General features: G+C 41.5%; 1 protein-coding gene across 1 annotated transcript in view; it reads right to left on the bottom strand.

The window, feature by feature from the left end:
- The window catches only part of MACF1 (microtubule actin crosslinking factor 1), a 246,318-nt gene that overhangs the window by 167,586 nt on the left and 66,405 nt on the right, over window positions 1–12,327 (bottom strand). The window contains exons 7-18 of the mRNA XM_055082837.1: window positions 7,602–7,768; window positions 6,700–6,812; window positions 6,492–6,598; window positions 5,952–6,071; window positions 5,712–5,807; window positions 4,587–4,714; window positions 4,411–4,504; window positions 4,059–4,213; window positions 3,096–3,375; window positions 1,988–2,116; window positions 1,196–1,273; window positions 298–459 (exon numbers count right to left, since the gene is read on the bottom strand). Of these exons, the coding sequence (XP_054938812.1) occupies window positions 298–459; window positions 1,196–1,273; window positions 1,988–2,116; window positions 3,096–3,375; window positions 4,059–4,213; window positions 4,411–4,504; window positions 4,587–4,714; window positions 5,712–5,807; window positions 5,952–6,071; window positions 6,492–6,598; window positions 6,700–6,812; window positions 7,602–7,768 (1,629 nt within the window). The remainder of the gene's footprint in view (window positions 1–297; window positions 460–1,195; window positions 1,274–1,987; window positions 2,117–3,095; window positions 3,376–4,058; window positions 4,214–4,410; window positions 4,505–4,586; window positions 4,715–5,711; window positions 5,808–5,951; window positions 6,072–6,491; window positions 6,599–6,699; window positions 6,813–7,601; window positions 7,769–12,327) is intronic.

Consider the following 12,327-nt stretch of genomic DNA (forward strand, 5'->3'; position numbering starts at 1 on the left):
AAAGCCTATAACCTTGACCACAAAGTTACACTGCTTCTGAAATGCTTCAATGTGCAGACTGCTGCTCTCTTCACCCAAGACACTGCCTTTCTAAATGCATTCTAAATAAATTCATTCTAGGGCTCGATTTCCCCTCTCTCCGTATACACTTTCTCACAGGCACAGATGCATTAAGCGGGGTCCCTATTTCTATCTAACAAAATGCAAACCCAGAAACCCAGGCTCTCAGCAGATGAGGCCCTCTGGCTCCTTCTGCTGCTATTACAAAATACGACAGGTCTGTTGTGCTAGACTCACAGAGAAGTAATTTTTCTTGGCTGAGATACTGGGATTGTTGTCACTCCAATCATATGCTAGTTCCTCCTCCTCCTTCTCATTCAACCAGATCAACTCAGCTGTAGCTCTGGAGACAAATTTATGCAGGCTCTGAAGGTGCCTCATCCGGAAGCTGGAAGTTTCCTAGACAAAGGCAGGATTACAAGGTTAGACTGCTAGGCTTTCATCTGTAGGATATATCACATTTGACATCAAAGCAAAGAATAGCTGAGAAAATGAACTTAGCCTTGCCTTTTCAATCTCTGGGTGCTTCTCCACAGACTTAAATTTAGTACAAGTTTGGTATAGGACTCCCAGAGAGCCCGTGTCAATCCCAGCTAGAAGTGAGAACACGCCAGGCCTGTGTGGGGCTCCCTGGATAAAGAATGATCCTGGAACTGTCCTACTCTGGACATCTTGAAAGACAGGAATGAAGAACAACAGACAGAAGAGGAGTCCCCTCCCGGTCAATCTTAAACTTTTGGTTTTTGGGAATTCCCTGGTGTTCCAGTGGTTAGGACTCCACGCTCTCACTGCCGAGGGCCCTGGTTCAACCTCTGGTCAGGGAATTAAGATCCCGCAAGCCATGCGGGGGTGGCGGCGGGGGGAGACTTAGTTTTGATGCCTCAGAGCACATACACCCACTGCTTTGGTGAAGTATGATAACTAGGATAAGCTCTACTTACTTAAAACTTTCTGGGGCAGTGGTTTTTGATCCATTAAGAAAATTGAAAAAATGTTATGATACATATGAACAACTGCACAGTAAACTATATAAACTAATAAACAGAAAACCAAAACAGGCTCAAACCAAGAGCTTTCTGAATTAGGGAACCACATTCTCCATGAACAGAACAAAAGACAGTTAGTCAAAACTCACCTTCAATTTACAATACTGTGTCTCCAGCTTTCCAAGAGTTTCAACATAACTGGTATGAAAATTTTGGGACATTTTTCCCTTAAAAGAAAGGAATGAAATAAAAATATATTAGAGACAGAGTAAGTAAACTATATCTACAGCATGATTTAAACTATGTAAATATTATGTCTGCACATAGACAGAGATTGGTTACTCTGAGAAAACAGAAGCTTGCACAGCAAATCTCCAGGTGAGATTTGATAGCTCAGAGCAGCACTGAGTGAGGAACAGTCCAGCAGAGTGAGCACAACTGAATGATCTCATGGTCTTGTGCTTCCAGTAATTCTGGGAGGTTTCTAAGCAAAACCTATATCTGGTGATTCCTCCAACTACTCAGTTGCTTTTTGGAAGAGGAGAGTTGAAATTTAAAATGGGAAGATAGAAAGAGTGAGGGAGAGGAGAGACCAAGTGAATAGTTTTCCTTACCAGTTCTCTATTGCAGGTAGATGGTGAAGTGGAAAGAGCATGAACTTTTGGAGCAGAGGGCTTGAGTTTGGAAACTGCATTCACTACTTACTAATTTTGACCTTAGCTTTCAGTATCACTATTCTTTTTACTAAAAAGGGGTTAATAAAAAACACCTTTCTCACAAGGTTATTTCAAAGAGCAAGAGATGCTTCATGTGCTGAGGGGACCTGTGGTCAAGTGCTGCTCATGGGTATCCTTCTTTTCCACAGGGACACCTGCGCTGTGCACTGTCCCATCGCGCACAGCCACCCCAGCCTCCCATAATGGATTCGGAATGCCACACACCTCATATAGCCTGGCCTCTTTGACACTTGAGCCCAGTTCTTCCACACTGGCATGGATGTGCTGCTGTGCTTCCAGCTGCAATTCCACACTAGGCAGGTCATTGCCCCACTCTGCTCGCTCCAGTTTCATCTGAAAAAAAGAAAAATTACGAATATAATTTACTGCTAAGTTGGCAGAAAAAGAAAACTGTCACAATCAGTTTGGACAAGGGGGCTGGGAGAGGCGATTGAGAAAAAGGACATCTAAACTATCTCCATCTTGATCTCTTACAGAAAAGTATGCCATAACCACCCCCAAGGAGCTGGAGAATAAACCCCACCACCTATAGCAGCAGAAGCAGCCTTTTGCTGCTGCATTATGGGAATACATCCCTGCATTTACCAACCAGAAAGGCGTTCCCACAGGCTGAAATGCGTAACTTTATAGTTTAGGCATTTCCCTTTATGGGGTCTCTTCATTTCACAATCAGAATGGAGATAAGAAATAAATATCTGTAAATACTAAGCTTCATTCATGCCACCAACTATTGGCCAATGGAAGATAACTGTAAAACAGCTTACTTTTGAATATTTTTATTTATTGGTACATGGAAAATCCATCATCCGACGATGGGAAGAATTTAACACAAAACAAAAGGGTTCGAGGATAAGAGGACAATCTTGAACTTGAACCATTATCCTAGAATACATGTAAATAATGTCCCTGAGAACTGTGAAACACAGCAGTCTTGCTTACTCTTAAGAGCCGAAACAAAAACAACAGTAGAGAAGCAGCTCCTCTGACAATGAGAGAATTTCAGAAAAGATAACAGATTTACAGACTCTGCAACTTCTTCCACCAGCTCCCACTTAGAGCACAGTTGGTTGAAGGGAAGAGATTCCTGAAGGGCTTCAAATCAGAAAAGCCTATGCATTTAGTATGGGATTTTGAGGATCTGAAATGATCCTAACCTTTCAAAATTTAATAGAGAAGGAGGCTTGGGTCCCAGGTAGCAGCAATAATTGAGGGGATCTATACAAGGGGCATAGAGCAACCTAACCCTCTGAGACAAGCTGCTGCATCCAGTAAACCTCAGTGCACTGCATAAGCATTTGGAATGTACACCCACCTGCATTTCTTCCACCCAAGACAGTAGTTCATACACAAATCGGAGGTTGCCTTCATCTTCAGAGGAGGAGATAGACACAAGTTCAGCCCGAGTCATGGGCTTTCGGAACCAGGAGGTAGTAGAAGAAGAATGGGTTCCTCTGGTCAAGGGTTCTGCCTTCAGATGAGTAGTGGTTAAAGTAGAGGGTGGAACCAATTCAAGTGAAGTGAAATGGCCCTTCCGATACAAGTTTGTGCACTCTAGACGCAAGGTAACCAGCTCATCCTGCAAACGCATGACCCTGAAATGGAAGACGAGAAAGAAAAGATTAAATCTGTAACGTGCTTTTTAAGATAAAATCTTCCCTATCCATTTGACAAGGATGAGGTAAAAATAAAAATGAGATCATATTAGGAAAAGTGTTTTGAGAAAGCAAACGTGTTCTGTGAATGCAAGGTGATATTATTAACATCTTCATTGTTCAGAGCTGTCACTGAGGCAAATACCAACTCACAGCATTAACTCGAGGCAATAAATCAATACCAGTTCCTATAACTCTTGGATGATATAACAGAATAAACCATGGATTAGGGGTCAAAAGATGTGGCTCTTAGTCTCGGCTCTGTACAAAGATCCTCATCCCCTCTGTTGGTGTTGGTTTCCTCCTCCATGAAATGCTACATCGAATCACCCCAGCAGTTCTAAAGCAGACGTGGTCCCACACGGCTGCAGTCACCCTGAAGCATGTGGGGGCGTTATAAGATGCCACACAAAGATTAGGGAACCCTACAGGTACTTAGTGGGCAGGGCCAACAGTAAAGGGAAACTGTCTTCTACCATGAGAATTTTCCTGCCCCAAATACCTATAACATCCCCACTGAGACGTAGACCTCTAGCATCCAGGTTACAAGATTCAGTGCCCGACTCTTGATCCTTGAGCCTCAGCAGTAAGCAAGCCCTCCGTTTGAGTCCCATGTTCCTCACCTAAAAGCCAGCTCTTCTAGCTGGTAGTAATTCTCATCCCTTAGGATCTGGAGATCCACCTGCAGCTGTCTGATGAGACCTTCACACTCCTGAATGTACATGATGACATCTGACTCACACTGCACTGGTTGCCCTGATTCCAGGTGAGCAGCGTCCTGAGAGAGAAAGGGAGAAGAAGAGTGGGAAAACTCCCATTGCTCCCACCCACTAGGACCAAGGGAGCCACGCGGTCCACTGCAATTCCAAGAGAAAGGAAGCTGGATCCCTTAACTGTTGACTTCAACCATTAGAGCACAAGGTTAGAAGTGGAAAACATGTGACGTAAGAAGTGAGATAGAACAGTCAGACTTACAGCCTGCAGTGTATTCTTAGCTAATGTCAGTTTTTCTTCACAGTTCAAAGCACCATTTTGGATTTTGTTTGCAATCTGTAGCAGCAATTCCAGCCTAAAATGAGATTAAGACCATAGTCAAGTGCAGGCCTCAAAGCAGCCCAGTAAGTAATGTCACCTTCAGGCTCTGGACCCACCTCTCTACAGCTGGTCGAAGTGACTTCTCTCGCTCCAGCATCTCAATGATGAGTTTTCCCCACTCTTCTTCCACATCATTAGGGTGATAACCTTGAGGCAGTTTAATTCGGCCAAATTCAATCCATACCTAAAAAACCCAGAGATAACCCTTTTAGTCCAAAAACACAGCCATGCCCTCAGGTCTCAGTTTTAATTAATTTTTTGCTTCTTTACCCAGCCATTCAGCAGTTTTCCCCATTGTCTAATAAGAGAAAACAACCAAATATTTTAGCAGTACCTCACCTCTAGGTGAGAGAAAAAAATCACCTCTAGGGGGCTTCCCTGGTGGCGTAGTGGTTAAGAATCCGCCTGCCAATGCAGGGGACACAGGTTTGAGCCCTGGTCCCGGAAGATCCCACATGCAGCAGAGCAGCTAAGCCCATGCACTGCAACTACTGAGCCTGCGCTCTAGAGCCCGCAAGCCACGACTACTGAAGTCTGTGCGCCCAGGGCCCATGCTCCACCACAAGAGAAGCCACCGCAGTGAGAAGCCTGCGCACCACAACAAAGAGTAGCCACCCACTTATCACAACTAGAGAAAGCCCATGCACAGCAACGAAGACCCAACACAGCCAAAAATAAATAAATAAATTTATTTTTTTTAAAAATTACCTCTAAAATACAGGGACCACTTGCTTGAAATCCTTCCATTCCTTCTATACTTTCCATAAATCTTCCTGTCCTCCCCATACCCCTCCCCACCACTGTGGAAAGGTTAAATGCCCATCTCTACAGCTTCAAATTCTCTAGGAATCAAAATGTGAAGGAAAGTCTCTTTTCTTTCTAAACTAGGGAAAGAATGAGCTTCCCTCTGAGAAACAGGAAAACATGTATAAAACTCAAGATTTCTGAATAACTGTATGCCATTTTTCAACAGGCCCTTTAAAAAATAGAGATGGCTGATACTTCCCCTTTACTGTAAACTTTCAAGAGCAGCCTGAGAGTGATGCTCCATTTGTCACCCTGAGAATATTGCTATTATAATGAAGGTTCACAGAAGAAGATGCAGGGAATCTGCCTAACAAAGAAGCAACAAAACGCACACCAGCAAACCCTAAGTCTCAGCAAAGGATAAGTTTCCTTACCTCTAATAATTTATATAATTCCTCAATTCTTCCTTTTTCTCTCTCCTTGGCCAGAATTTCTGTTTCTTTGAAGTGTATATATTGATTATAAAGTGCCTACAAAATTAATATTTGGTGAATGAATGCAAGCAACCTGGTCTAATTTTTCATACCACCTCACCCAGGAGCCAGCAGCAACAAGCTCTGAGACTTACTCCCCAGAGTGAATTTACAAAAAACAATTTAAGTCCATAACTTTACCTTTAGTTCAACAGGGTTCTGGGGAAAAGATTTATCTGACATCAGTATTGTATGCTGTTTGATCCAGGGAATGAGGGAGTCCACTCGGCTATGGTATTCTTGCCACCTGGCGTCTACTTCCTATTGCCAAAAGGTAGATATCACACACCTTCTGGTTAGCAGTATGCAAGACAAGCACAGGAGAAAGTAGCTCAGGCCATCCCAAACCACATAAAATCTTTTCCTCTAATTGCCTACACAGACACAGCCATTCAGTTTAATGCTCAGAGTCCCAGTTTCAAAGCTCCTCAAGGACTCTCAAGATGGGATTTAATTTCCTGACACCTAGAATAGCCTATGCTGGACGCTGCAAAATGAGTGATATCTAGACTCATTCCCACAGACCAAGGACAATAACCATGTATAAAGATGATGTGGATTCAGTTTGCTCTGTTTAAAAGTGCTCTGTATACACTGGGTGCTTAAGAAACCTACTCTAATCAATACATTCCACCCAAACAAATCATAGCCAGAAGGTATTTTAGGAAAGTATTCTTTTACCGTAGCACTGATCCCTTCTCCACCCTCAGGGACTTTAGGGAAGGCGTCATAAATAGAAGACACATAAGTGATTACAGACTTTTCATCTGGAGATGGCACATCCACATCTGAGAGACAAAAGGCAAGAAATTTCTTAGAAAAAAGGAACCCGCTGGGGGAAGGAATAATGAATATATGTCAAACATCATCAACTTCAATCAGCTCTCACCTTCTGCATCCAGTAACCGGGTGACGCCCAGTCTTTCTGCTACTTCAAAAGCCTGTTCCAGATTCTCTCGGTTACTCTGGATCTGTACCCTCTCCATATCTACCAGATCAGGTCTGTAAAAGTCCACCAAGGCATATGAAAGGCCCCCAGCTACATAGCAAATGGGAGCTCACACAAAGAAACCCTCTTAAAAGTACTCAGAGCTGAAAAACACTGGATGAGTTAGAGAGAAAGCAAGAGGTTTAGAGGAGCACTAGTCCCATTTTTAATCACACTCCAGGAGCCCAGTGCTCCATAATTCTAAACTTACACAATAGTAGGTTTGTTGGATTTCACGGGAAAGGTATCAACTTTCCCTATGAGTGTTTATGACCACTAAGAGTACAGTAAATTTTGATTTTCATCATTCAAAATTCCTATCTTCCTCACCCACTCCAAGCAGGTCCCCCACTACAGGCCCTTTGCACTTGTTATTTCCTCCGAGTGAAACATGCTGAGCCTAGAGACCTGCATGGCCCACTACTCCTCATCCATGACTCTGCTCAAACATCTTCATCAGAGAGACCACCTCTGACCACCCTGTCCAAAATGCCACAACCTCCATCATTCTCTTTCCCTCCACTGCACTCACCACTGTAAGACAGCATACACTTATTTGTTTATTGCCTATCTTCCCCACTGAAAAGTAAGCTCCATGAGGGCAAGAATTTAGCTGTTTTCTTCACTGCTATATGAGCCCAGTGCCTGGAATAGTAGGAGTTCAATACATATTCCTTTTTAAAATAAATAAAATGAATCAGAGCCTGGATTGTTGGTTGAGGGGAAATGTGGCATTACAGCTGATTACAAACAAGAGATGAGAAGAAGCCTCTCCAGGCCCACTGAAACTCCACTGTATTTACCTGTATCGGTGAATAAGTGCATTGAACATCTTCCCATCACTCCAGCAGGAGGAAAAGTTGGTGCATTTGATTCCTGTGTAACCAGCTGTCACTTTCTGGGTCCACAGGAGCAGCTTCTCCTTAGCTGACATGTCCCCTGATTCTCCACTAATGTAGATGTCAGAGATCTGCCAAAAGATAGGATGTGAAGTAATTTAGTATAAATAAGATGAAGCCTTTTAACCTTCTCTTCATACATTATGGCTCTTAGAAGAGGGAGATCCAAGGCTGGCAGCACTTCAAGATGACAACTCCAACATATATTCACCCTACTTGGTAGTCAAAGAAATGCAAATTAAAATTTTGAGAGGTCATTTTCTTACCTGTCAAATTAGAATAGTTTTTTTTTTTTTTTTTGGTACGCGGGCCTCTCACTGTTGTGGCCTCTCCCGGGACCGGGGCACGAACCCGTGTCCCCTGCATTGGCAGGCGGACTCTCAACCACTGCACCACCTGGGAAGCCCTTTTTTTTTTTTTTTTTAATGATACTACTCAGTATTGGAAAGAATATCTGAAATTGGGTATTCTCATACATTGCCACTGGTGAGAGTATAAAGGGCATAATTTCTCCGGAGGACTGTTTTTAATAAGTCTTAAAATACACATACACTTGATAGGAAGTCATCAGAGAAACGTGCAAGAAGTTCGATACAAGAATGTTTATCAATACCAAAAAGCAAAGGCAACAAAGGCAAAACAAACAACTGGCACTGCACCAAACTAAAAGGCTGTGCACAGCAAAGGAAACCATCAACAAAATGAAAAGGTAACCTATGGAATGGGAGAAAATATTTACAAATAATATACCTGATAAAGGGTTAATATCCAAAATATATAAAGAATTCATTCAACTTAAAGCAAAGAAACAAACAATCAGATTTAAAATTGGGCAGAAGATCTGAATAGACATTTCTCTAAAGAAGACATACAAATGGCCATCAGGTGCATGAAAAGGTATTCAACATCACTAATCATTAGGGAAACACAAATCAAAACCATAATGAGGGCTTCCTTGGTGGCGCAGTGATTGAGAGTCCGCCTGCCGACGCAGGGGACATGGGTTCGTGCCCTGGTATGGGAAGATCCCACATGCCGCGGAGTGGCTGGGCCCTTGAGCCATGGCCGCTGAGCCTGCGCATCTGGAGCCCGTGCTCCACAAAGGGAGAGGCCACAACAGTGAGAGGCCCGTGTACCACAAAAACAAAAACAAAAAACCATAATGAGTTATGACCTCACACCTATTAGAATGGCTGTCATCAGAAAGATGACATAACAAGTATTGGTAAAATGTGGAGCAAAGGGAACACTCGTGCACTCTTGGTGGGATTATAAATTGGTACAATCACCCTGGAAAACAGTATGAAGATTCCTCAAAAAATCAGAAACAGAACTATCATATGATCTAGCAACCTTACTTCTGGGTACATCCAAAGGAAATGAAAACAAGATATCGAAAAGATATCTGCACTCTCAATGTTCGCTCAGCATTATTCACAATAGCCAGGATATGGAAACAACCTAAGTGTCCATCAAAAGTTGTGTATATACAATGGAATATTATTCAGCCATGAAAAAGGAAACCCCATCATTTGTGACAACATGGATGAAACTTGAGGGCATTATGTTAAGTGAAATAAGCCAGACAAGGACAAATACTGCATGATATCACTTATATGTGGAATCTAAAAAAAAAAAGGCAAAGTCAAAGTCATAGAAACAGAGAGTAGAATAGTAGTTGCCAAGGGACAGTGGTGGGGGAAATAGGGAGAGGATAGAAAAAGGGTATAAACTTTCAGCTGTAAGTTGAATAAGGGCTGAGGATTTTATGTAAAAGATAGGTGACTACAGTTGATAACACTGTATTGTATAACTGAAATTTGTCAAGCGAGTAGAACTTAAATGTTCTCACACACACACAAAAATGTGACGTAATGGATGTGTTAGTTAACTAGAGGTGGGAATCCTTTCTCAGTATATACATAAAGGCACACCTGGGAGGTACTACAGGTTCAGTTCCAGACCACAGCAATAGAGGAGATATCAATCACAATAAAGTGAGTCCCGTGCATGTTTTGGTTTCCCGGTACATATAAAAGTCATGTTTACACTATACTATATTATCAATACATGCACCATAGCACTATGTCTTAAAAAAACAAGGTATACACCTTAATTAAAAAATACTTTATTGCTAAAAAATGCTAACCATCATCTGGGCCTTTAGCAAGTTGTAATCTTTTTGCTGGTGGAGGGTTTGAAATATTACAAGAAGTGAGCAAATGCTCTTGGAAAAATGATGCCAGCAGTCTTGCTCAACGCGTGGTTGCCACAAACCATTTGTAAAAAACGCAGTATCTGTAAAGCACAATAAAACAAGGTCTGCCTATATATCAAATCACCATGATGTACACTTTAAATATGTCACAAGAATGCTTATCAAAATGATAAATATTTTATAGCAAAAAGCTATAAAGAGCTTAAACTCTAACGAGGGATTGATTGGTTACAAATTATAGCACATATACATGGTAGAATTCTTTGTAGCACTTAAAAAGGTATGCTTTAGTAAAAAAAAAAAGAAGTAATTGATGAGGAAAAATAAACAAATAAAATAAAATAAAATAAACAAGGAAATGTGTTGTCAAATAAAACTGGCTGCCTTTGCTAAGTCTTCCTCTAGTGTAAAAATACTCTGAGATATTTCTACCATATAAAGTTTGCTGATTTTATTACCAATAAAAAATCTTATTTATGGGAAAAAAAAGATATGCTTTAGGGCTTCCCTGGTGGCGCAGTGGTTGAGAGTCCGCCTGCCGATGCAGGGGACACGGGTTCGTGCCCCGGTCCGGGAAGATCCCACATGCCGCGGAGCGGCTGGGCCCGTGAGCCGTGGCCGCTGAGCCTGCACGTCCGGAGCCTGTGCTCCGCAACGGGAGAGGCCACAACAGTGAGAGGTCCGCGTACCGCCCCACCCCCCACCAAAAAAAAAAAGATATGCTTTAGAAAACGTTAATGATAGGAAAATGATCACCATATTTTACAAAAAGAAAAAGAATACAAACAAAATAATATAACACTGATTTTACATGAAAAATATACAATATATAGTTAAGTAATAGTCATATATATGCATAATGTATGTGATAGATGCATATATGTATGTGTATATACACCAAACTAGTAATCATAGTTATCTCTAAGTGGTAGCATTATAGATTTTTATATTTCCCAAATTTTCTACATTATGTATATTTTTATATTTAGAAAAAAGTTATTTTAAGAAATTTCCAAAATCTAGCACAGGACCTACTTTGAAGAAATGTCAGTCTGAGAGAGGAGAAAGGTGCAAGCCTTTGATTCCACACAAGCCTAGGGTTGAATCTCAAGTTCACCAACTACAAGCTGGGCCTTGGTTATACCATCTGTAAAGTGGGAATCACACCTATTACCTTTTCAGGATTGCTGTGACAATCAACGATATTATACAGTGAAGTACCCAGCCCAAACACAGGGCTAAGCTCGACAAAGTTCCCTTCTCTCTTCCTTGTATAAATGGTGGTTCTCCTTCAGTTACTGCTTGTCTAACTCCCACAGCACTGTCAGTCTGTATCATCAATGAAATGCTATGTTGCATTACTGGCTATTATTTAATATCTCCCCAAGACCAGGTTTCCTGAGGTGCTGATACTACATCTTAACTATCAGAATGACCTAAAATCATAGCAGTTGCTATGAAGGAGAGCTCCTCAACACAGGATATGTCCCAGCAGAAGCTGGGATGCATCTCTGAGACTCAGTGATCAAGGTCCTTCTGTATTGCACCTAGTGTTGTGCTGGTCATATGGTGGACACTTAACATGTTTTAATTAATAAGCACTTGGTTAATAAACAAAATAATAAAAATAAACAAATAAATGTATTTGGGAGTAAGACCCACCTAGAATCCTGAGACACATTACTTTATTGACAGCAAACTTACCTAGCAAATAATGTATATAATGTATATAAGCAAACAAGCCAAGGACCCAATGATGGATTACGGTGCCCACGCCATCATCCTGTAAGTCCAGTGTAAACAGCCCCTCACTAGTACCAATTCTCTGCCAGTTCTCCTCAACGACATTTCTAGCTATTTATTTCAGTGGCTAAATGCCACCCACACTGACATACCCCAGTTCTTCCACTGTAGTGCTTCACATACATATTAAGGCAAAACATTGCTGGGAACAGGAGATAGATTTGTTGAAGTGAAAAGGGATAGAATTTGAATAAGCAAAATGAAATGTGAGTATTTGGGTTCTTTACCCAAAAAAAGGAATTCCAGTTAGTCAATTGATATTGTATCTCCACAATATCACAGTCAATATCTCCAATGGCATCTCCTGTCTGCCAATCACAGTATCTTTGTATATTGCATTGGAAACAGTTCAATGAACAGCTGTACTTCAGATTTTCCACAGAGCTGTAATGAGACAGGGAAATATTTAGATCCCTCAGGGGAAGGAAAAATGCCCTGTTTGGATTAGGGCCTTTCCTAGATTGTGAACTGGATGAGAAAAATGGGATTATCATCACAATCATCTCAATAATTAAATCTGGCTTTAGTCCATCTTTTCATGTAATACTCACATGTGATTGCACAGTGCTGTCCTTTGGGATATGCAGAAGCTTTTACCTTAATCTCCCA

This window comes from Physeter macrocephalus, chromosome 3 (assembly GCF_002837175.3).
Source record: "Physeter macrocephalus isolate SW-GA chromosome 3, ASM283717v5, whole genome shotgun sequence".
NCBI classification, from domain to species: Eukaryota; Metazoa; Chordata; class Mammalia; order Artiodactyla; family Physeteridae; genus Physeter; species Physeter macrocephalus.